This window comes from Oryzias latipes, chromosome 13 (assembly GCF_002234675.1).
Source record: "Oryzias latipes chromosome 13, ASM223467v1".
Taxonomy (NCBI): Eukaryota; Metazoa; Chordata; class Actinopteri; order Beloniformes; family Adrianichthyidae; genus Oryzias; species Oryzias latipes.
In genome coordinates this window covers 3,245,779-3,266,987 of record NC_019871.2, presented here as the reverse complement: position 1 = coordinate 3,266,987, position 21,209 = coordinate 3,245,779, and the positions used below count along the sequence as shown (strand labels likewise).

Below are 21,209 nucleotides of genomic sequence, written 5' to 3'. Positions count from 1 at the left end.
AAACTGGAAGAGCTGCTTTGTATTTGTCATTTTAGCTAACTTGCTGGATATGGTGCTCTTTTTATTATTTTATTATGGCCCGCAGCAGTAAGGACTGCAAGGACCATATTGTAACTGCTACGAGGGTCGAACACTCAAAAAGGTTCACAACGACAAAAAACGCGTCAAAACGCCAAAAAACCAGATGAAAAAGTCGCACAAAGCATAAAAACAACATGACAATTGTGTAACGCAACAAAAATACAGACACACACAACATCACTGCAAAAAGGGCAAAATTGTAATAGCACCCCAGCCAGCACCCCCCTGCTCCCAGGGGGGTGCTGGCTGCACCCCGACCGGTCCCCGCTTCCAATTGCATGCCTGACCCTCCAGCCGGCTCCACGCCTGACCCGCCAGAGCTCGACTCCACGCCTGACCCGCCAGAGCTCGGCTCCACGCCCGACCCGCCAGAGCTCGGCTCCACGCCCGACCCGCCAGAGCTCGGCTCCACGCCCGACCCGCCAGAGCTCGGCTCCACGCCCGACCCGCCGGCCGACTGCTGGCCCGACCCGCCGGCCGACTGCTGGCCCGACCCGCCGGCCGACTGCTGGCCAGCTGACTTCACGCCTGACCCGCTGACTCCAAGCCTGACTCCAAGCCTGACTCCAAGCCTGACTCCAAGCCTGACTCCAAGCCTGACTCCAAACCTGACTCCAAGCCTGACTCCAAGCCTGACTCCAAGCCTGACTCCATGCCTGACGCCTCGGAGGACTCCATGCCTGACGCCTCGGAGGACTCCAAGCCTCACGCCTCGGAGGTCTCCATGCCTGACGCCTCGGAGGACTCCATGCCTGACGCCTCGGAGGTCTCCATGCCTGACGCCTCGGAGGACTCCATGCCTGACGCCTCGGAGGACTCCAAGCCTCACGCCTCGGAGGACTCCATGCCTGACGCCTCGGAGGACTCCATGCCTGACGCCTCGGAGGACTCCATGCCTGACGCCTCGGAGGACTCCATGCCTGACGCCTCGGAGGACTCCAAGCCTCACGCCTCGGAGGACTCCATGCCTGACGCCTCGGAGGACTCCATGCCTGACGCCTCGGAGGTCTCCATGCCTGACGCCTCGGAGGACTCCATGCCTGACGCCTCGGAGGACTCCATGCCTGACGCCTCGGAGGACTCCATGCCTGACGCCTCGGAGGACTCCATGCCTGACGCCTCGGAGGACTCCATGCCTGACGCCTCGGAGGACTCCATGCCTGACGCCTCGGAGGACTCCATGCCTGACGCCTCGGAGGACTCCATGCCTGACGCCTCGGAGGACTCCATGCCTGACGCCTCGGAGGACTCCATGCCTGACGCCTCGGAGGACTCCATGCCTGACGCCTCGGAGGACTCCATGCCTGACGCCTCGGAGGACTCCATGCCTGACGCCTCGGAGGACTCCATGCCTGACGCCTCGGAGGTCTCCATGCCTGACGCGTCGGAGGACTCCATGCCTGACGCCTCGGAGGTCTCCATGCCTGACGCCTCGGAGGACTCCATGCCTGACGCCTCGGAGGACTCCATGCCTGACGCCTCGGAGGACTCCATGCCTGACGCCTCGGAGGACTCCATGCCTGACGCCTCGGAGGACTCCATGCCTGACGCCTCGGAGGACTCCATGCCTGACGCCTCGGAGGACTCCATGCTGGACCTGCCTCGCCGGACCGCTCGGCCTCCCGGCCGTCCTCTGGACCTGCCTCGCCGGACCGCTCGGCCCCCCGGCCGTCCACCGGATTTTTCTCGGCCTTGCTGGCGTGCCGAGCCCGGCCTCCCTGAACTTCATTGTCTGTCACAGTTGGTCTCACGGGCCCCCTCCTCCTTTGTGGCCGGTTGGAACCTCGGAGCGGTTCCTTGAGGGGGGGGTACTGTCATGGTTTGAGTTTGTTTTGTCTTGGTTTTTGCTTTAGTTCTTGTTCTGTCTTGTTTGGTTCTGTTTCCTGTTTTATTTTGAAAGGGTTCCTATCTTGTCATGTCTTGAGTTGTACTTCCTTGGTCCCCATCTGCCCTGATCGTGTTCACCTATGTCTTGTATGCCCTGTCTGGATAAGTCTTGTCTCTGCCTTCCTCTTGTGCTGGTCCATTGTCGTCTTCTTGCCATAGCGTTAACGTCCGTAACTTCTTAGCGTCTTACCGTCTGTAACGTCTTCATGTGTCTTCGTCCCTTCATGCCATGTTCCATGTTTCTAGCCACGCTCATGCTTCCATGTTTCTAGCCACGCCACAGTAAGTCTTGTTTTATTTTGTCATCCTGCTCAGCAGCGCTTTTTGTTTGTTAATAAACCCTCTAGTCCTGAACCCGTTTGCCTCCCGTCTCTGCGTCTGGGTCCTACCAGCTCTTGAGCCCCCCTCACCGTGACAGAATGGGCCGAAAATCGCTAATGGAGCCAAAAAAAAAATATTTCGAAATACAGCTACGAAACCGAAAGACGATTGTTGAAGATATTCCAAAGAAGTTTTGAAATAATTATGGGATGGCCACTCTGAGAAATGGCGATTTTCGTGTTTTTTGACAATATGGAAAAACAACGCTTTTCTTTGAGCGATTTTCACGAAATTGCAATGCCACATGCCACCAGCTTCATCCTACAACCAACAAAGAAGTTTCGTTGACCTTTGACCATGGGAAGAGGTGGCCATCTTGAATTTTTTATAAAATGCACCTTTAGTACCAGATCCAAACGAAAACTCGTCCTGTGGGTTTTTATCAATCTTCTTGAAACTTATCGGGCATCAATGGCAAGCTACTGTGGACAAAATGTTGGAATTAGAAGTTGTAGATTTTGAATGGCGTGCGTGAATTTGCAACTGTTGCGATTCTAGTTAGCTCGCACATATTTTATCGGAATGTCCTGAAACAGAAATATGCGATTCCCTGGCCCACACCAAAATAAACGACACTGGCCCACACCAAAATAAACGACATCACATACGACAAAATCGATGGAATGTGGGCGTGGTAAACATAAAACGATCGCAAAAAAAGTGCTGACTGAGCTAAACTAAATTTTGGATTCTTTTTTAAGAATCTGCTAACGAAACCCAGATAACTTTGTCGGGTATTCGTTAATTCATTCATTTTCTGTACCGTTTTTTCCATTTCGGGGTCACGGAGCTGCCGGGGCCTATCACGGCCACTTGCGGGTGAAGGTAGGGGATGCCCCTGGACAGGTTGCCAGTCTGTCGCAGGGTTGAATATCCACAATCACACATCCATTCACTCTCACAGTCATACCTATGGTCAATTTAGAGTTGCCAATCAACCTATGGAGCATGTTTTTGGATGGTGGGAGGAAGCCGGAGAGAACCCACGCATACACGGGGAGAACATGCAAACTCCACACAGAAAGGTCACCCATTTGTGTTTTTCATGTCCCCCAGCCAGGACTTGAACCAGGGGCCTTCTTACTGTGAGGCAAGAGCGCTAACCACTGCGCCACCGTGCAGCCGTTTGTCGGGTATATCCAAACAAAGTGGCGTAACGACCTACGGTTTGGCTGCCATTTGTTCCAAAATCTGCCATTTTGAGATTTTCACATTTTTACACGATATGGAAAAATTAACATTTTTTAGAGCGATTTTCATGAAAATTGACTCACATGTCTCTAGTGTAAGTCTACAATCACCTCCGGAGTTTTGTCGACGTTTTGACCTCAGGAAAAGGCCGCCATCTTGAATTTTCTATAAAAAACACTTTTACCATCGGATTCAAACGTAAACTTGTCGTTGGAATTTTCATTGATCGTCTCGAAACTTTTTGAGCATCAATGGCAAGCTACTGTGGAAAAAATGTTGGAATTATAAGTTCTAGATTTTGAACGGCGTGCGCGTGGCAAGCTAGCAAAATGGCTCACTGTTATAACTCCTTTGTTTTTCAATGGAACTGTGAAATTTGAATGCATGTATCCATGTAAGGAACTGAACATAATTAAAAACACTGGATATGGACATATATGGAATGTGGGCGTGGTTAGCCAGGGGTTGACATAGCCCAGAAATTTGCACTGGCCCACAGGGCCAGTAGTTTTTGAAAGTTACTGGCCCGACACCGCGCACAGCGAGACCCGCCGCTCCGCAGGTGCTTGCAACTTTAGGGGGGTCCGGGGGCATGCCCCCCCGGAAAATTTTAATATGGTGCAATTTGGTGCATTCTGGTGACATCTAGCACTTATTTATACACTTTTCAATGACTAAAAATAGAGCATATCAAACTTAAATCTGCTCTAGTCTGTTTCAGATGTTTTGAAGAGAGCACTGCAGTGTAGTAGTTAACACTAGTTAAGAAGTTTTCATGCTGCTTCTAATCACTGCTATTTCACATTTGTTCCTAATCAATAGTTAAGAAGTTTTATTGACTTTTTTGCCCTGACTGCCTTAAGGTTCTGCTTTTTGTTACTGTTGCAAAGTTACATTTACTTTTTAGTTACTTTAGTTACCTAATTAAATTAAATAATTGAAAAATTAAATACAATTAAATTACTGAGATCATTCAGCTAACTAGAAATACTTACTGCTTACAGTGTTGTAAAGAAAAACAAAATTAAGTAGTTTGACCTTATACTCCATTTGAGTCTGAGATTCAGGTATTTTGAGTTGCCTTTTATTCTTTGACATTCAGCTTAAAGCTTAGTGCATACAGTTTCATCTTCAATGCATTCATTAAATATCTTGCTGTCCATACTACTAATTAATATCTACTAACATATTTCTATCTATTCCTGCCATGTCTTCCACATCTCTGACATGCTTCAGTCTCTCTTCAGTGACGGTGTTGGATTTATGATCATCGCGGTGAAAAACCACCAGGGGGCGCGCTGATATGTGTGTCAGTTTAAATATATCTGCCTAAAATGTAATAATAACCCACTGGCTTGTTCCTTCGTTGTTGCTGTTTAACATTGTTTAGTATTGAATTGTTACATTCAATAAAGTTTGAAAAAAAATTGAGTGAGCGCGTGCCGCGTGGTGCTCGGCAGTGACAGCCATGCGCACAGGCGGGAGAGGAGGAGAAGAGTGATAAAAGTCTGAACACAGGACTAGCAGAAAAAGTGAATTATAAAGACGAGGTAAATCTACACGTTTTCGCAAAATATACTTTATTGTAAAAGGTGAAAAATGTATTAATTGTTAGATATTTTAGTGGCCCGAGCGGACAAGTAAAAAATAAAGTCTTGTGGTCCGTACTGCTCGAAAAACAGGACCGGGCCAGCGGACAAATGGCTATGTCGAGCCCTGTTAGCATAAAACAACTGTTGCTAAGGACAACAAAAAGTTTACTTTTTCCGATTCGTCTGAAACTGACGTCGATCTGTTTCTCATCCCGAGGCGACTAAAACATAAAATGGTTGCTATGGAGATAAACAGAAAAGCCGCCATTTTGAAAAAAGTGGTATTTTTTTAATCAATTTATGACATATAGCTCTCACCAATGGAGCAATGGGTTTTTCTGAGTCAGTTGATGATGCTGATCACTATGCCAGCATTTTTAGCCACATTAGCATAGCTAGCATAGTAAGCATAATTAGCATTTAGAGCAATGTGTTTTTGCTGATCGCAGTGCTAGCACTTTTAGCCACATTGGCATAGTTAGCATAGTTAGCATGATTAGCAAATGCAGCTTTGACTAGTATTGATCAAAGGTGGGCAGTGAGGGCGGTGGTGGTACGTAGAATTGGGCGTGGAAGGCGGGTTGCATCTGTGGGCCATACAACGTCGCTTGCGACTTTAATTTTATGTTATTTTTCTTCACTACTTTTTTAACAGGATATTTTTTTGTACTTCTGTTTCTGGCTTTTTAATATTGCTTTTTATGACGTTTTATCTTGTATAGTCGTGGCACTGTATCTTATATTCCCTTGCCTTTTTTTTAAAGATTGATTTGACTACAAGTCCAAAATAAATTCTACCTAACTTCCGACCGACCTACAAACCCACCACCCAATTAATGTGAAAGGGGTGCATCAAATGTCGCTTCTTTCATTCTTCAATGAAGTGGTCCCACAAATGTAAACAACAATAAAAAGCTACTTTCATTTGACTGGGGTCTCGGATTAGTTTCGAACCTGATCCATGTGGATGAGGAAGCGGTCGATGAAGTCTCTCGGAAAGCTTGGGTCCAGCGTGTCTTTGTGCTCCTGGATCTTCTTTTTGGCATAATTTCTTGTAACCTCAATGTAGCCAAAGACAGTGTGCTGATGGCCTGGAAGATGCTCCAAAAGCCAAGGGCAGAGGTTGTACATCTGTGAGGAGGAAGCAGCAGCAGAATTTGCTCTGTGTGTGTTTCTGCAGGAGTCTGCCAATGCGAAACATGATGTAGCGCAATACAACATATGACAGTTTTTGGAAAGAACTTTTTTTAAACATCAAAACACCTTTTGGTAGCCCTGACGCAAAGAGGTGGTCTAAGGGCAGGGATATCCAGTTTAGTTTAGTTTAGTCTGTTTAGTTAGTTCAATTTAGTATTTTCTTATTGAATTCTGTATACTCATGATCCTTTTGAGTTTCTGTTTTACGTTTTCAATTACCGTTAGAAAGCCCATCAAGACGACTGTTGTTGTGAATTTGTGCTACACAAATAAAATTGAATTGAATTGAAGTCCAAATCACATCAACAAATCACATCAACAAATCACTCAACGTGAAAACATATTAAAGGTCACAACGAAAATTAAAAAAGCAAATCAAATGATTAAAAATATGGTTGAATTTTTGAAAAGTCAAAACAAATTTTAGAAACCCAAACACCCCCCCCCCCCCAAAAAAAAAAAGAAATGAAATAAAAATGAAACATTTGGGGAAAAACAAAAAAGAAATTCCAGAAATTTACCTACAATGTAAAAAACAAAACACGGTCAGACACCAGAAAAGGTTGGTACTATGGGACATCGCTGAATGGATGACGGATCCAGAATCACTTTATGAGAAATAACTTTCAGTTGAAATGATCTAATCAGTGATGTCGCATCACACCTTTACTGGTTTCTGGAAATAATAAAAAAAATAAAAACATTTTGGAAAACAAATGCAATTTTCAAGAAATCAAAAGGGAATTTTGAAAACACGTAACCAAAATTGTATCATATATTTTTTTAATATTAAACACTGCAACTCTAAATTACATTCAAGCAAATGCTTCGTATTGTGCACTGTCAAATAGCGTTCAAGGGTTTGAGTAGAATACCAAAAAGCTGACCTGAAATTTTTCTTATATACAATTACTTAAGAATAGTTTCAAAAAACATATTGCAATACATCCCCAAATCAATTTTTTCCCCTAAATTTATTTGAGGTTGTAGAATATTCCTGTGAAATTCAACATTGTGCATTCATCTGGGGGAGTATCCTTCTACCCACCGCTCCTATGGGGCCGCCGTTGAAGTCCAAAATCTCCGAGATCATTTTAAGAAGCTCCAAGAACTGCTTGTCATCATAGTTGAAGCGCTCTCCATAGACGAAGCAGCAGATCACATTGGACACGGCGCAGCTCAGTTTGAACATGGGGTCAAAGGGTTTTCCTGCAGGAGGTCAAGAAAAAGGTAACTGGTCACAGAGCAGGAACAAAATGAAGCAATCTACTGCATTTCTAACTGTTGCATCATTTTTTGTGCTCCACAAATGTTTTTGTGTCGCTTTTCTATCTTCCTCGAAAGCACTTTACAGTCACAGTCCTATTCACCCATTCACACACACATTCACACACTGAACTGCTGAACACTGGCGCCAACCTATAACCACCAGATGCAAGGTGGGGTTCTTGCCCAAGGACATTTTGACACATGGTGCGGGCAAGCCAGGAATTGAACCTGCAAGCTTCAAATCAGAGGTCGACCGCCCTACCACTGCACCATGCATATGATCCTGTCACAACCCTTTCTCCTTCAAACAGTAGTTGTTGTTGACCCAACTATTCCTCTGCAAACTCATGAACATTGACTCATGAACACTCCAGTTTTTGATGCTGTTCAATTTTCTTTTGCTTTATCCATACACCTGTCAGTGTGCCCTTTAACTTCATTTCCACAAATCCAGTGGGTGATAGAGATTAGTTTTCCATGTGTTTGGTACTCCCGTGACACTCACGGTTAATGTTAATGCACAGGGAAAAGGGATGAATATATAGTATAAGTTTGCTTTCTCCCACTCCTTTTCTAGCAACTAATTCAATTCCTTTCGACACACTTAATATTTCTTGGTCTCAATGTGGCGGCAGTGACTCAGGCGGTTGAGCAGGTCAGCCAATGATCGAAAGGTCGGCGGGTCGATCCCCCCAGCCAACCGTCGCCGTGTCTTTGGGTGAGACACCTCACCCTCCAGCGATCCTTAATGCATAAGAATGTCCCGGTGATGGCGAGAGGGGCCTTAGGCGCACACTGGCAGCCACACCTCTGTCACTCTGCCCCAGGGCAGCCGTGACTAGATCAGTAGTTTACCATCGCCAAGAATGAATAAGCAGTGAATGAATACTGGAGACATTGTAAGCACTTTGAGAGTCTGGAAAAGCAGACTCTTTCTTTCTTTTTTTCTTTCTGTCTGTCTGTCTGTCTGTCTGTCTGTCTGTCTGTCTGTCTGTCTGTCTGTCTGTCTGTCTGTCTGTCTGTCTGTCTGTCTGTCTGTCTGTCTGTCTGTCTGTCTGTCTGTCTGTCTGTCTGTCTGTCTATTTATCTATGATATGTAGAACTGTAGATATGTGTATTTAGGATTTCATTTTCCAAACAATGTATGACTTCTGTTAACTATGATATAACTATGTTTAGATATAGAGTACATACAGTTGGGCAAAACAGCATTTAGTCAGCCACCAATTGTTCAAGTTCTCCCAATTAGAAAGGTGAGAAAGGCCTTTAATTGTCATCATAGGTACTTGAACTGTGAGAGACAATTTGAGAGAAAAAATCCAGAAAATCACATTGTCTGATTATTTGGCTTGATTATTAGCTGGTTGAATATTTGGTAGTTTGAACATTTATTTGTGAAAGACAATTTTAAAAAAGGGAAACATGTAAAAAATAGATTTTAAGTGCAATCAATGTCTGCCCATTATGAACAAGTGCTCTGTTCAGGATCACAGGAACATCTGACTATGATTTAAACGTTTAGCAGTTGTTGTTTTTATAGTTGTATCATTTTATTATGAAGATGTTTACATTTTTTCTGACGTAATGGAGACATAAAGAGAAAAATGTTCAAGAAATTAAATAAAATGTAAGGTTTTTGTTCAAATTTGATGTCATTAGCTGGAGTACAGCTAAATTCATCTGCAAGGAAAAGGGGAAAGTAACCTTAAAAAAGTGGACATCTTTGCCAAAGGTGGGGCACAGGTGCTCAGTGGTGTCTTCAGATTCTAAACCTTCTCCTAATCTCACCTTTGAATGACATTATGTGCGCTCTTAGGTGTCTGCTCTCCTCCTGGATCCACTGCTCCATCCCTTTCCGTCCCATCCCAAAGTCCCGCAGCGTCGTCAGAGTGAAGCGCCGCAGCTGGCGCCAGCGTTCCCCGTTGCTGATCCCGATCCCTGTCAGGAGGAGAGTCGAGCTCAGAGACCTGCTGGACCGTAAGAGGGTCAAAGATCTGGAGCACCTCACCATATCCTCTGGAAGCTCTGTAGAAAAACGGCAGTGGCGCTCTCCCCACAAAGTCGTCTGCTTGGTCCACCAGAGCCTCTTTGACTGCATCATAACCAACCAGGGCCATGGCCCTCTGCCAGCCCATGTAGATGGTCATCACAGGCCCGTAGGTCTTACTGAGCTGAAAAACACTCATTTCAGAACATCTCCTTCATGCACATGAGAAGCAAGCTTCACGGTCAAAGTGCAGACACCACTCCCCCACCTCCACAATGGTCCTGGAGGGTCCCTTCTTGTCCAGCTGCAGCAGGTTTCCTATGAGGGGCAGTGCGGGGGGCCCCGGGGGCAAATGCTGCTTCCTGCTGTTCCTGCGGTTCAGCAGCCAGAGCAGAACCGTGGTGAGAACCACCAGGATCAGGCTGGTGGACAGGTCCATGAACTGTCTGCTCTACGCTGTCTTATCTGCAACTTCACAGGCAGAGGCAGTGGGCCACAAGTGAGCTGGCATCTGAGCTCGTGCACCTTCACCGGAATATCAAGTGGAGGGGGGCGGCTGGTCAATCATTATACCAAAACAACATCAAGCTGGTTTTGATTTTATTTTCTACTGAGTCCAAACTGAGGAGAAGGTGTACTTTTTATATCAGAAACAAAACCTTTACATTGGGTAATTATTAACAGGTCTTTCTGAAAACAAAAACTTTAGATCCTTTTGAAAGCAGCACCGGGTTAAAAGACTGATTTAAGACAAACCAGTTTTAACCCAAGAAAAGAAAAGTTGATAAAATCGCGAAGACAGCATGGGCAGCTGAAGAAAATATATACTAATCCTGAAGGCGCATGAGGAACTAGGCCACTGATGCCCAGAAAGATGAACTGCGAGGCGCTAACAGGTCCAGAGCAAGTCACATCAACCTGAACACTTCCTAGGGGCCACCCTCAGCGGCAGATTTGAAAACGATGCCTTGGAAGAATCCATCACATAGCCCCCACAAACCTCCAAACCAAACAAGAGAAAATAACAAATTAACTGTCCAGTCGAGAAAACAAGGCCGCGACGAGACTGACACACTCACTAATGCGGCCGACGCAAGTCCCCGAAGCCAGGGCAGGACCCACTGGGGTACACAGAGCAGGGAAAGGAAGGCAGAGCAGAACCAGATGCAGAACGTGCGGGGCAACGAACGAGGATTGCCGAGTGAATCAAAATGAGCCATAGACGCTGCATAAAAGAGACCAATCATAGGGAAATTGTCCACAGAGGAGAGACGGGTCCAAGAGAGACTAATTCACATGCTGACCAGCAGCCACAACAACGAAGAAAATAAACAGAAGAACCGCCATTATAATAAATCCAGCATCAAATTAAAGATAGTCAAAATTCACATTCAGCTCCCAACAAAACAGCAGCAGAGAAAATGCCAAAAGCCACAACAAATTCAGCCAGCATGAGAAACCAGTCCAGACGAGGACCGCCGGCCTTCACAACCACAGAAAAGACCCCACAACCCCTGAAACAATAACCGGACGATGCAGAACTACATAGCAGAAACAGAATCAGAAGTGCACCCTGAAGTGGACCATGAGTCAAAAACTGCAATTCCCAGGGTCCTTAGGGGCGTGACGTCACCGATTACCGAGTAAACAGGAAGCAGGAAGCCTTAGAAAAACAACACGGGAAAAGAACCCCATGCCGCTCACCGTAGAAATTCTGCTGACTTGTCGGCCCCGTCCTGTGGGGGGGGGGGTCCCACTATCATTATGGGTCCTTGGGGGTTTGGCGGGTCGGTTGGCGGCCTCGGTCCCGTCAAGGTCTGACCAGAGCTCTCCCAGGGCCGGCGCTTGGGGGTGGGGGCCTGGGCTTGCTCCGGGGGGGCGGTGCTTTCTGGCTCCTCCCTTTCTGTGTGGGGTGGGTGGTGCTGGGCCTGGGGCGTCTGCGCCTCGCGGATGGGGCCCCGGGGCTGGGGGTCCTGGGCGCGTTGCTTGGGAGGGGGCTGGGGGACGCCTGTTTGACCACCCGGTGACAGTCTACCAGCTGTCCCCAACTTACCCCCTTCCTCATATAATATCATATTAGGGTGAGGGGGTGGGGGGGATTTAGCCAGCGTTGAGCCTTGGGGGGGGGGCTACTTGGCAGTGGTCCCCCTCCCATGGATGCTGTATGGAGTGGGCCCCCCCTCTCTCGGTTTTATTTGCACCTTAGACATGTAGGGCCCTTGGTAGGGGGGGTGCTTGGACATCACTGCCAGCAAGCAGCAGATGTCCTCTTAGCACCCTACCCGCCAAATTTTACTGCACCTTAGATATTTAGGGCCCCTTGGTGGGGAGGGTGATGGGACATCACTGTGAGTAATCAGGAGATGTCCCCTCAGTGCCCTACCCGCCAATTTTAACTGCACCTCCCTTAGTGCACACACCCTTTAAGCCTCAAAATATACATTCAAACCTAAACACACACACACGCACACACACACCCTCACTAACACACACGCACACAGTCATGTCGCAAGGAAGGTGGGACCTTGGACTATCTGTCCTCTGCCCCGTCCCTGGTGGGGCGTGCGGGGCCCTTGGTAACGGCGGCCGTGTCCCCTGGGTGCCGGTTTCCTGGGCCCGGCGGTGCTCTTCCCGCGCAGGGAGAGGGATCCCTGAACTTTCTGGCAAGCCCAGAAACCGGGGATCATATCACACCTGAGGCGGGGGTGTCCGTGTCCCTGCGGGGTGGCCTCTGGTCCTTGCCACCGGGTGCTGGGCCTTGCCAATTTCCATCTGTGGCCGAGCTTGGTCGGGCCATGTCTAGAACAACCCTTGTGGGCCCCCCTTCTCTCTGGGGTGCCCCCCTCCTGGACGGGGGCAGCTGGCCCCTGTCTTGCACCTTTCTGGACCATCTGTGGCCCTGGTGGGTGGCTGCCTGGAGCGCGGAGCGGGTCTCCCTTTGGGGGGTCCTGGCTCGTACCTGGGGTTGGGGCGGGGGGATGCCCGGACCACCTGGGTGGTGATGGTGTGCTCGTCTGGGGCTGTGGGCACCCCTCTGGGGTGGGGCCCGGCGTTGGGCCCTCTTGGCACTGCGGGGGGGCTGCTCTCCTGGTTGGGCTGGGGCGGCGCTCTCTTTCCCCCCATGCCTCCCTGCTCTCTGGCTCTGGGGGTTTCGTGGCGGCCCTGCTGGCCCTGGCCTGGGTGGTGGGCGTGGGCGCCCGGGGGGCAGTTGTTTTCTGCCTGCTGCCGTGGGGCGTTGGGTGTGGCTGGTTGCCCCCCCTCCTTCTTCCCACATTCCACCATCCATTTTAGAAGAACATAAACACTCAACTGAGCACAGGTGTTAGCTGCGTGAAAAATGAAATATCTCGCACTAGTTGGCTAGTAGGCATAAGTATGCGTGTGTGAACACTATCTGTGTTGTGTACATGTTGACATGTGGTCATTTTTGCAGCTAACAGGTGGGTTTATAACATTTGAGTGTGTGTGTGGACAGGCCCCGCCCCTTTGAGATTTGTATTCTATCTGTACCTTACCGTAATGATAAACATCCAGTAGCTTGTTGCTTTATGCTGCTTCATGGTTTTACCCCCTTCCCCCCTCTTTTGATCACCCTCTTATCCCCCTCTTTCTAACATCCCTCTCTCTTATTCCCTTCTTTCCTTTTCCGACCGGTCCAACACAAAAGAATTTAAAAAATAATTAAAATGAATAAAGTCTGGCCTCGATTACAAAAGGGGTTTATTCAGACATACCTCTGGTTTGTCAGAAGATTCATAACCCCTGTTGTAAAAGTAAAATATGTTCAACACAAGAGGCCTTCAGCTCTCATCTGTCTGCCCAGCTGTTGGACAGGACAAGTTAGAAAAAAAAAAAAAATTAAAAATAAAAAAAAAATAAAAATTAAAAAAAAGAAATTCTGCTGACCACGGCAGACGAGAAGACCCGGACAGCTCCTGATCGGGCGCCACGGACAACCCGAACACCGCGGAAAGCACACCCCCTGGATATGCATGCGACCGCGGCAACACGAACGCGCTGGGCGCCGTCATCCGCCCGCTGAATCGCCGCAAAAGGAGAGCAGACGCGAAAAATGGGGATCATCCGAAGGACGGGGGGAATGCAGCAAGACGCCGAAAGAGAAGGAGACCCGCAGGCACGGAGAACGGCGAAGAATGAGCGCTGAAAGTAAGAAAGAGAATGAACAACTGCGCACCTGGGCTTAAATAGGACGCTAGCAGGTGAGTTAATTGACTGGCCGCCCTAGGGTAGTAACCTGTAAAACACTGCAGAGTGCCTGCCCGAAATACGACAAGTCGCCATTTCAATAAGGCCACCAGAAACAATTTGAAAAGAGGAGGTTTTTTTTATTTATTAAGGAATTCTTTTTATAGAGGAAAAATGTATTTAATCAAGTACCTTAATCAGACTGCATAAAATAGAATGAAAAAATGAATGTAAACAGATTTTCTAAATTACACCAATCATTATAATCACAAATTTTCCATGGATTTTAGCATGAATATTGAAACTTCTCAACTAAACATGCTGCTCCTCCCTGCACTGGTAGGGCTCAGGTCTGGAGCAGCAGGTGGGAGGTGTCCTCCATGTTTGATTACAGCTTAAGTAATGTTCTCCATTTACAAGAATGAAGCTCCTGGGTGGACCTGCTCCTTCAGCGTGGAGTGGCGATGAGCTCGTACCTGCGAGGCAGGTTGGCGAGGCCGCTGTACTCTGGAACCAAGTTGATGCTGTCGGGGCCATTTGGGGCAGAAAAGGTGAAATCCTGCAGGAAAGACACGATGAAGAGGAAGAGCTCCATCCGAGCCAGAGACTCTCCAACACAGGCTCTTTTCCCTACAAGCACACAGAAGTGTTAGTGGAACAAACACACTGAGGTTCTGCAGGATCAACGGTCTGGAGCTCTACCTGCAGAAAACGGCACAAATCCAGGGTTCTTCTTGAAGTTTCCGTTCTGGTCCAGAAAGTTTTGGGGGTTGAAGGACCAGGGAGATGACCACAGCTTATCTTCTCTAAGCACAGAGTGCAGCATGGGAAAAATCATGGTGTCCTTTAAAAAACCAAAGAGTTTTAGGTTTTTATGTTTAACTGGCTTCATTCTGAGCTGGTGGAACGTGGAGCACCTTGGGGATGGTGTAACCTCTGAATGAAATGTCCTTCAGAGAATAGTGAGGGAGGCTGAAAGGTGTGAGGTCCATGAATCGCTGCACCTCGTGGATGACGGCGTCTGTGAAGGGGAGGGACTTCCTTTCCTCCATGGAGGGGCATCGTTCTCTCCCGATGACAGAGTCGATCTCCTCCTGCATTTTCTCTGCAGAACAAAGAAACCTTCTTCCTCTGTTCTGCTGCAGTGACCTGTGACGGAGTTCTGCAGGAGAACATACCCTGGATTTTGGGGTGTTTGATCAGCACACTCAGAGCGTATCTGATGGTGGAGCTGGTGGTTTCTGTTCCTGCCAGGAACAGATTCAGAACCGTAGAAACCAGGTTCTCATAGTGGAACTCAGATGTGGGATTGTCCTTTTCCTGAAATGAAAAAAAAAAGTTCAACTGTTGCCGCTGTCACAAGACAGCTGACGGCTGATAAAAAGTTTGAGTGTAGAATTGGGGAAGAAGACATGAATGTTAGGAAGTTACAGTGCGTTTTGCGTTTTATCTGTGGTGTTTCAGCGAAAGTTCAAAAATCTGGACTTTGGCAAAGAAGGAATGGAATGTTCCATTGTTGGGCATATGGCAAGTATAGCATGAAAGTTGCACACAGTCATGATTATCGTTGGGTCTAAACTAAACCAACACTTCTCAACTATATTTGAGCTGGAAGAAAGGACACAGACTCACTTTAAATCTTTTCTCGAGGAGAGCAGACAGGAACATACTCACGCATTTCTCCGTTTGCTCTGAGTTTACAAAGGTCTGCCTCCTCAGATTTATTCAATATCAGGGTGTTTCCCTCCATACAGCATGTGAGACCTACTTTACAAGGAGGTGGTTGTAAACACACACACACTCAGTCAATAGTTCGTAAAACAGAGAGACATCTGTTCCCTGGAGATTGCTTTGTTAACCCCAGGATATTAGGGCCATTTCTGCAGATCAAAGGTAAACAGTCAGCTCCCGCGGTTTCAGGGCCGTTTCTCGCAGACAAGCAATACACTTTTTACAGTTAGAAAGTTCAGAGTAAATATGGGATAACTTATGTACAAATTTATTCTAACAATTATGATTATGGTTAGGCTGTCGCACCGTGTCCTGACACCCATTGACCGTATAGAGAACTGGACCGAGTGAGCGTGACGTCACCGTCATCATCACGTCACGTCATAGAAAATGACTTGCTTATGGTTCCAACAAAATGAAGTCAACTCAGTCGCCATGTTGGAACCAGAAACTGTTAATAGGCAGTGATTGGTCCAAGGCGGTCTGAGTCTACATTTCCTTGGCAACCAATCTTACCAATCAGGAGTGAGCATGTTAGAAAACCACACCCCTTCCTCTGAAAGCAGGGAATCTGTCAATCAAACGCTTAATGCCGTTGGGCAGAAGCAACATACACCCTGGAGAAGTCGCCAGTCTTTCACATTCACACACTTTCACACCTGGGGCAGTTTAGAGTCACCCTATGCGGCATGTTTTGGAGCGTGGGAGGATGCCGGAGTGCTTGGAGAAAACCCACACATGCTCGAGGAGAACATGCAAACGCCACACAGAAGGGTCCCAACCAGGATGTGGACCGGGGCCTTTTCAGTGTGAGGTGAGAGCGCCAAACACTGCACTCTGGTTCTCACTTCTGCCATTATGAAGACCATTGAGAGGCGGACATTACGGCTCCTCTCGCCACACCGCCACCACCTTCAAAATTCAAATTCATTTGATTTCTATAGCAGCTTTCGTGTAAAAAAAAAAAACAGCTCAAGGTGCTGTACATAAAACAAACAAGAAGGAAGAAAACACCAATCCCCATTCATGCAATCAAATAGACAAAAACAAACACAAGTAAAAGAGAAATGACTAAAGAACAAAGCTGGAAGAGAGAACCCAGAAGACGCTGTCCACCCTGTCCTCCTGCTGGCCGGGGTGTCAGCATAGACAAACCCCCCAGCTAAGGGGGAGAAAACACTTGTAAACAGTCTAACTTGTCTAAAAGAAATTAAAGTATGTCATAAAATATCCTAAAATACAGTAAAAATTCTAGATTATACAAATATGTGATAAAACATCATAAAACATAACAGTAAAAAAAGAAAAGCTATGAAATGAGATCTAATTAAAAGCTGAGTTAAACGGGTGCTTCTTTCAGTTCTTTTTAAAAACCTCGACAGTGGAAGAGGCCCTCATCCTCAGGCAATCTGTTCCACAGATGAGGCCTGTAGTTTCTAAATGAGGCCTCGCCGGGGTTTTTTGTTCTGACCCTTCAGCAGGCCCATGCCTGAGGACCCAAGGGCTCTGGGAGGTTTACCAGGCACTGGACCCGTCTCAGTTTGCCTGTCGGGACAGTATAGAGGTGGAGGATGCAATTCTCTACATGCTGCATCGTATTACGTCTTTTTAGGACGATCATGGGGGAGACATCTACAAGGTACCTTTTTTTTGTTTTATTTCTCATGCGTGTTCAATACCATCCAACTGACAATAATGAGTGGGAATCTTGAGAAATGGGGCGTGGATCCTGTTCTCGTTTCATGGATTGAGAACCATTTCATGTCAGGCTGGGGGCCACAACGTCAGACACTGTGATAGCGAACATTGGAGCTCCTCAGGGTACAGCGTTATCTCCATTTCTATTCACTTTTTATGCTCATACAGGTCTCCATCATGCCACGCACAAAAGCACTTTGCTGACAGAGCAGTGGTGGCTTGTGGGAAGGAGAACGATGAAGAGGAGTACAGAACGATCAATGATTTTACTGACTGGAGTAACTGTAATGTTCTTAATTTAATCATCAGGCCCTGCAGAGGCCTGACAATGACAGTCATCAAGGGCAGGTGTGTTGGATTGAAAAACTGCAGGACAGTGGTTGGGAAACACTGATCTAATCTCCCCTCCACAAATGCAAACAACCATTAATGTTACTTTCAAAAGGACTGGGGTTCGGTCTAATCTCTGGGATTTAGCCGATCACCGCTAGCTCCACAGAGAAAGTGGGTGTGTGTTAGTCTGTGGGCGGTGCTGGCAGCACAGACTCTTCCTTGAAGGGGCTGTTCTTCACTTTGTGATGTCACAATGTGAGAACCCACTCGTTTTGGTGAAATGGGAGAGGCTGGTGCTCAGTGGCAGGTTTTTAGAGGAAAACTCAGAAATGCTTGAATGGATCAAAATACCACTTTGGGGTTGTTTTTGTGAGGAATGAACATTATAATACACTTAAAAGCTCCAAAAAAATTATTTTGCATGGTATAGGTCCTTTAAAGAAAGTACCATAAATGTTTCTTTTAAAGGACAGGGGTTCAGTCTAATCTCTTGGATTAAAGTCTCTAACCTGATCCATGCGGAGGAGGAAGCAGTCGATGAAGTCTCTCGGAGAGCTCGGGTCCAGCGTGTCTTTGTGCTCCTGGATCTTCTTCTTGGCAAAATTTCTTATGTCCTCAATGTAGCCGAAGATAGTGTGCTGATGGCCTGGAAGACGCTCCATGAGCCACGGGAAGAGGTTGTACATCTGTGAGGAGGAAGCAGCAGAACGGGCTATTTAACTATATTTAATAGAAGCGGTGAATCCTTCTGATGAAATCAAAGGTCATGCATTCGTCTTTGGAAGGGAACCTTCCACCCACCGCTCCCTTGGGGCCGCCGTTGAAGCCCAAAATCTCCGATATCATTTTAAGAAGCTCCAAGAACTGCTTGTCGTCATAGTTGAAGCGCTCTCCATAGACCAAGCAGCAGATCACGTTGGACACGGCGCAGCTCAGCAAGAATGTGGGGTCAAAGGGTTTTCCTGCAGGAGGTCAAGAGAAACACAAATGGGTTCAAAACAGAGTCGATCTGCTGCATTCTGTCTGTGTCTGGAACCATTTTCACAGCTTTAGTAAGCTGGAGAGGCTTAGGGTTGATTCCATTGTCCATGGTGATGGCTGACTGACACCATGATGGAGAGACACCATCGTGATGCCACGCCCCCGCCACGCTGCTAGTCGACACCATAAGCCGCGGTTACATGCTGCAACATATCTCGATCTCAATTTGATCAATGGTCGGATTAAAATTCAACCGTGTACATGAGTCCAGAAAAACTTTTTCCAATTAGAACAAACGTTCACATGGGGTCACACTTTCAGTCGGAATAAATCATTCGCACATGCGCAGTAGTGTTTGAAATACCGGAAGAGGAAGTGAGTTCCGCTGACAGTCTACATACATAGATGTTGTGACAGGACTAGCAGAAGAAGTACATTATCAGCAAAGATGAATGTGTTTAATGTGCTTATTATAGTTCCAATCACGCACCATATGCAGAACTTAAAAAAAAAAAAGAATTAAAAAAACACAAAGTGGGGTGATGTGGTTATCGTCATACCCCTACTTCAACCCCTGCGTTTAAATTAGGATCCAAAAATGCAGTAGACAAAAGCCCAAAGAAATTCTCCGACTCTCACCCTTTAATGAGTTTATGTGCGCTCTTATATGTCTGCTCTCCTCCTGGATCCACTGCTCCATCCCTTTCCGTCCCATCCCAAAGTCCCGAAGCGTCGTCAGAGCGAAGCGCCGCAGCTGGCGCCAGCGTTCCCCGTTGCTGATCCCGATCCCTGTCAGGAGGAGAGTCGAGCTCAGAGACCTGCTGGACCGTAAGAGGGTCAAAGGTCAGAGTCTGGACATGTGGAGCTCCTCACCGTATCCTCTGGTAGCTCTATAGAGAAACGGCAGCGGCGCTCTCCCCACAAAGTCATCTGCTTGGTCCACCAGAGCCTCTTTGACCGCATCATAACCAACCAGGGCCACGGCCCTCTGCCAGCCCATGTAGATGGTCATCACAGGACCGTAGGTCTTACTGAGCTGAAAAACACTCATTTCAGAACATCTCCTTCATGCACATGAGAAGCTTCACGGTCAAAGTGCAGACACCACCACCCCCACCTCCACAATGGTCCTGAAGGGTCTCTTCTTGTCCAGCTGCAGCAGGTTTCCTATGAGGGGCAGTGCGGGGGGGCCCGGGGGCAAACGCTGCTTCCTGCTGTTCCTGCGGTTCAGCAGCCAGAGCAGAACCGTGGTGAGAACCACCAGGATCAGGCTGGTGGACAGGTCCATGACTACTCCTGTCTGCTCTGCAGCTGCTGCAGCTTTTATCTGCAGCTTTACAGGCGGGCGGGGCAGTGGGTCACAGGTAAACAGCACGTTTATATTTGTGCACCTTCACCTGAATATGAGGAGAGGGGAGAGGGGGGGGGGGACGATGATCAAGCATTTTACCAAAACAACAAGCAGCTTTTAAGGCTCTGAATAAATTGGAAGTTTTAAAATAGTTGCATACTTTCTAGTTTTTATATCAGGAAAAATACTTTCTTTTTGAAAATGCTACGATATTTGAGACAAACCAGTATTTCAAGTTAATAACATTTATCAATTGTCAGATTATAAATAATGGTTCATAATAATTAATTGGTATTTAAAGGAACAAATGTAGATTCCTGGTTTGATTAGTGTCTAATCAGATTAAGGACCCATGTTCACATGTGAATAAAATGCCTCTAAGTATCACTAAAGCCGGGTTTATTGCAGAAAACACAGACAGTTAACTGTGATAAATGTTAAGTTAAGGTCAAAACAATTCCTACCTTAAATCTCCAAACCAGAAGTTTTTTTTTTAATCAGGTCTTTGCAGAAAAGCGCTTATTTTTCAAGCTCAAATCCTCCTGCAGGAATCCTTTTCCAGCGTTTGTTTGCCAACGCTGTATGTTTGAGCTTCAAAATAGGAAAAAGTCGACCTTAAAAAGCAGAATTCACCTTCCCCAAACTGCATTGGGGCGCGTGTTTGTGGATGTGTGCAGAAAGCTGCGGCTGTCATGATTGGTTCTTGCGTCTACTTGTGTTGCTGTGATTGGCTGATTCCTCGGGGGGCGTGTCTGCGTCACCAAAATCTTCAGATTACCCACTTTTGCAGCTCCTGGAAGATTTCTTTGGGTTAGGTATAGATATTTTACAAATGAGAACGTCTGACTGAAACACACAGAATTAAAAACAGAAATCAAACAAAACCAGGTGTGAGTGAAGTTTAAGTCACCAAGGAAAAAGCTGGTGGCTGTATTTGACTTTAAGAATTGATATAAGTTAATGGCACAGATTGTTGGTATTTTATTAGTGATGAGTTTTCTTAAACATATAACGTTTAAATAAATACATTTCATTTATTTATGTTGCACCCTTCGCAGACAGAAGTCACAAGGTGCTTCACAAGATGAAAAAATGATGAAGCACACAAAACAATCGTCTCCAGTCCAAATAAAACCAGTTTCAGTGAAATTGCTTAGCACAATAAAAAGTTTTCAGTTGGGTTTTAAAAGAGTTCAGGGAACCTAGGGACAGCAGGAGCTCATTGCAAAGTTTAAGGAGCAAAACAGCCTGGAAGGATCTTGCTGCTCAGGTCTCAAAGTGTGTGTGAGGAACGGTTTACAGGTTCTGATCCGCAGACCTCAGT

General features: G+C 46.8%; 2 protein-coding genes across 2 annotated transcripts in view; both read right to left on the bottom strand.

Annotated features, from left to right (window-relative positions):
* LOC101157144 (cytochrome P450 2F3) overlaps positions 1-21,209 on the bottom strand; it is a 32,310-nt gene that overhangs the window by 3,104 nt on the left and 7,997 nt on the right. Inside the window, exons 2-6 of the mRNA XM_023961468.1 lie at positions 9,854-10,018; positions 9,607-9,769; positions 9,387-9,536; positions 7,378-7,538; positions 6,087-6,263 (exon numbers count right to left, since the gene is read on the bottom strand). Coding sequence (XP_023817236.1) covers positions 6,087-6,263; positions 7,378-7,538; positions 9,387-9,536; positions 9,607-9,769; positions 9,854-10,018 — 816 coding nt within the window. The remainder of the gene's footprint in view (positions 1-6,086; positions 6,264-7,377; positions 7,539-9,386; positions 9,537-9,606; positions 9,770-9,853; positions 10,019-21,209) is intronic.
* Positions 13,911-20,549, bottom strand: LOC111948423 (cytochrome P450 2F3-like). The gene is made up of 10 exons (XM_023961465.1): positions 20,350-20,549; positions 19,652-19,931; positions 19,408-19,570; positions 19,174-19,323; positions 18,355-18,515; positions 18,063-18,239; positions 14,970-15,111; positions 14,709-14,896; positions 14,494-14,635; positions 13,911-14,421 (listed from the first exon to the last, which is right to left on the bottom strand). The coding sequence occupies exons 2-10, from the start codon at positions 19,820-19,822 to the stop codon at positions 14,240-14,242; spliced, it is 1,476 nt and encodes a 491-aa protein (XP_023817233.1). The 5' UTR covers positions 19,823-19,931; positions 20,350-20,549; the 3' UTR covers positions 13,911-14,239.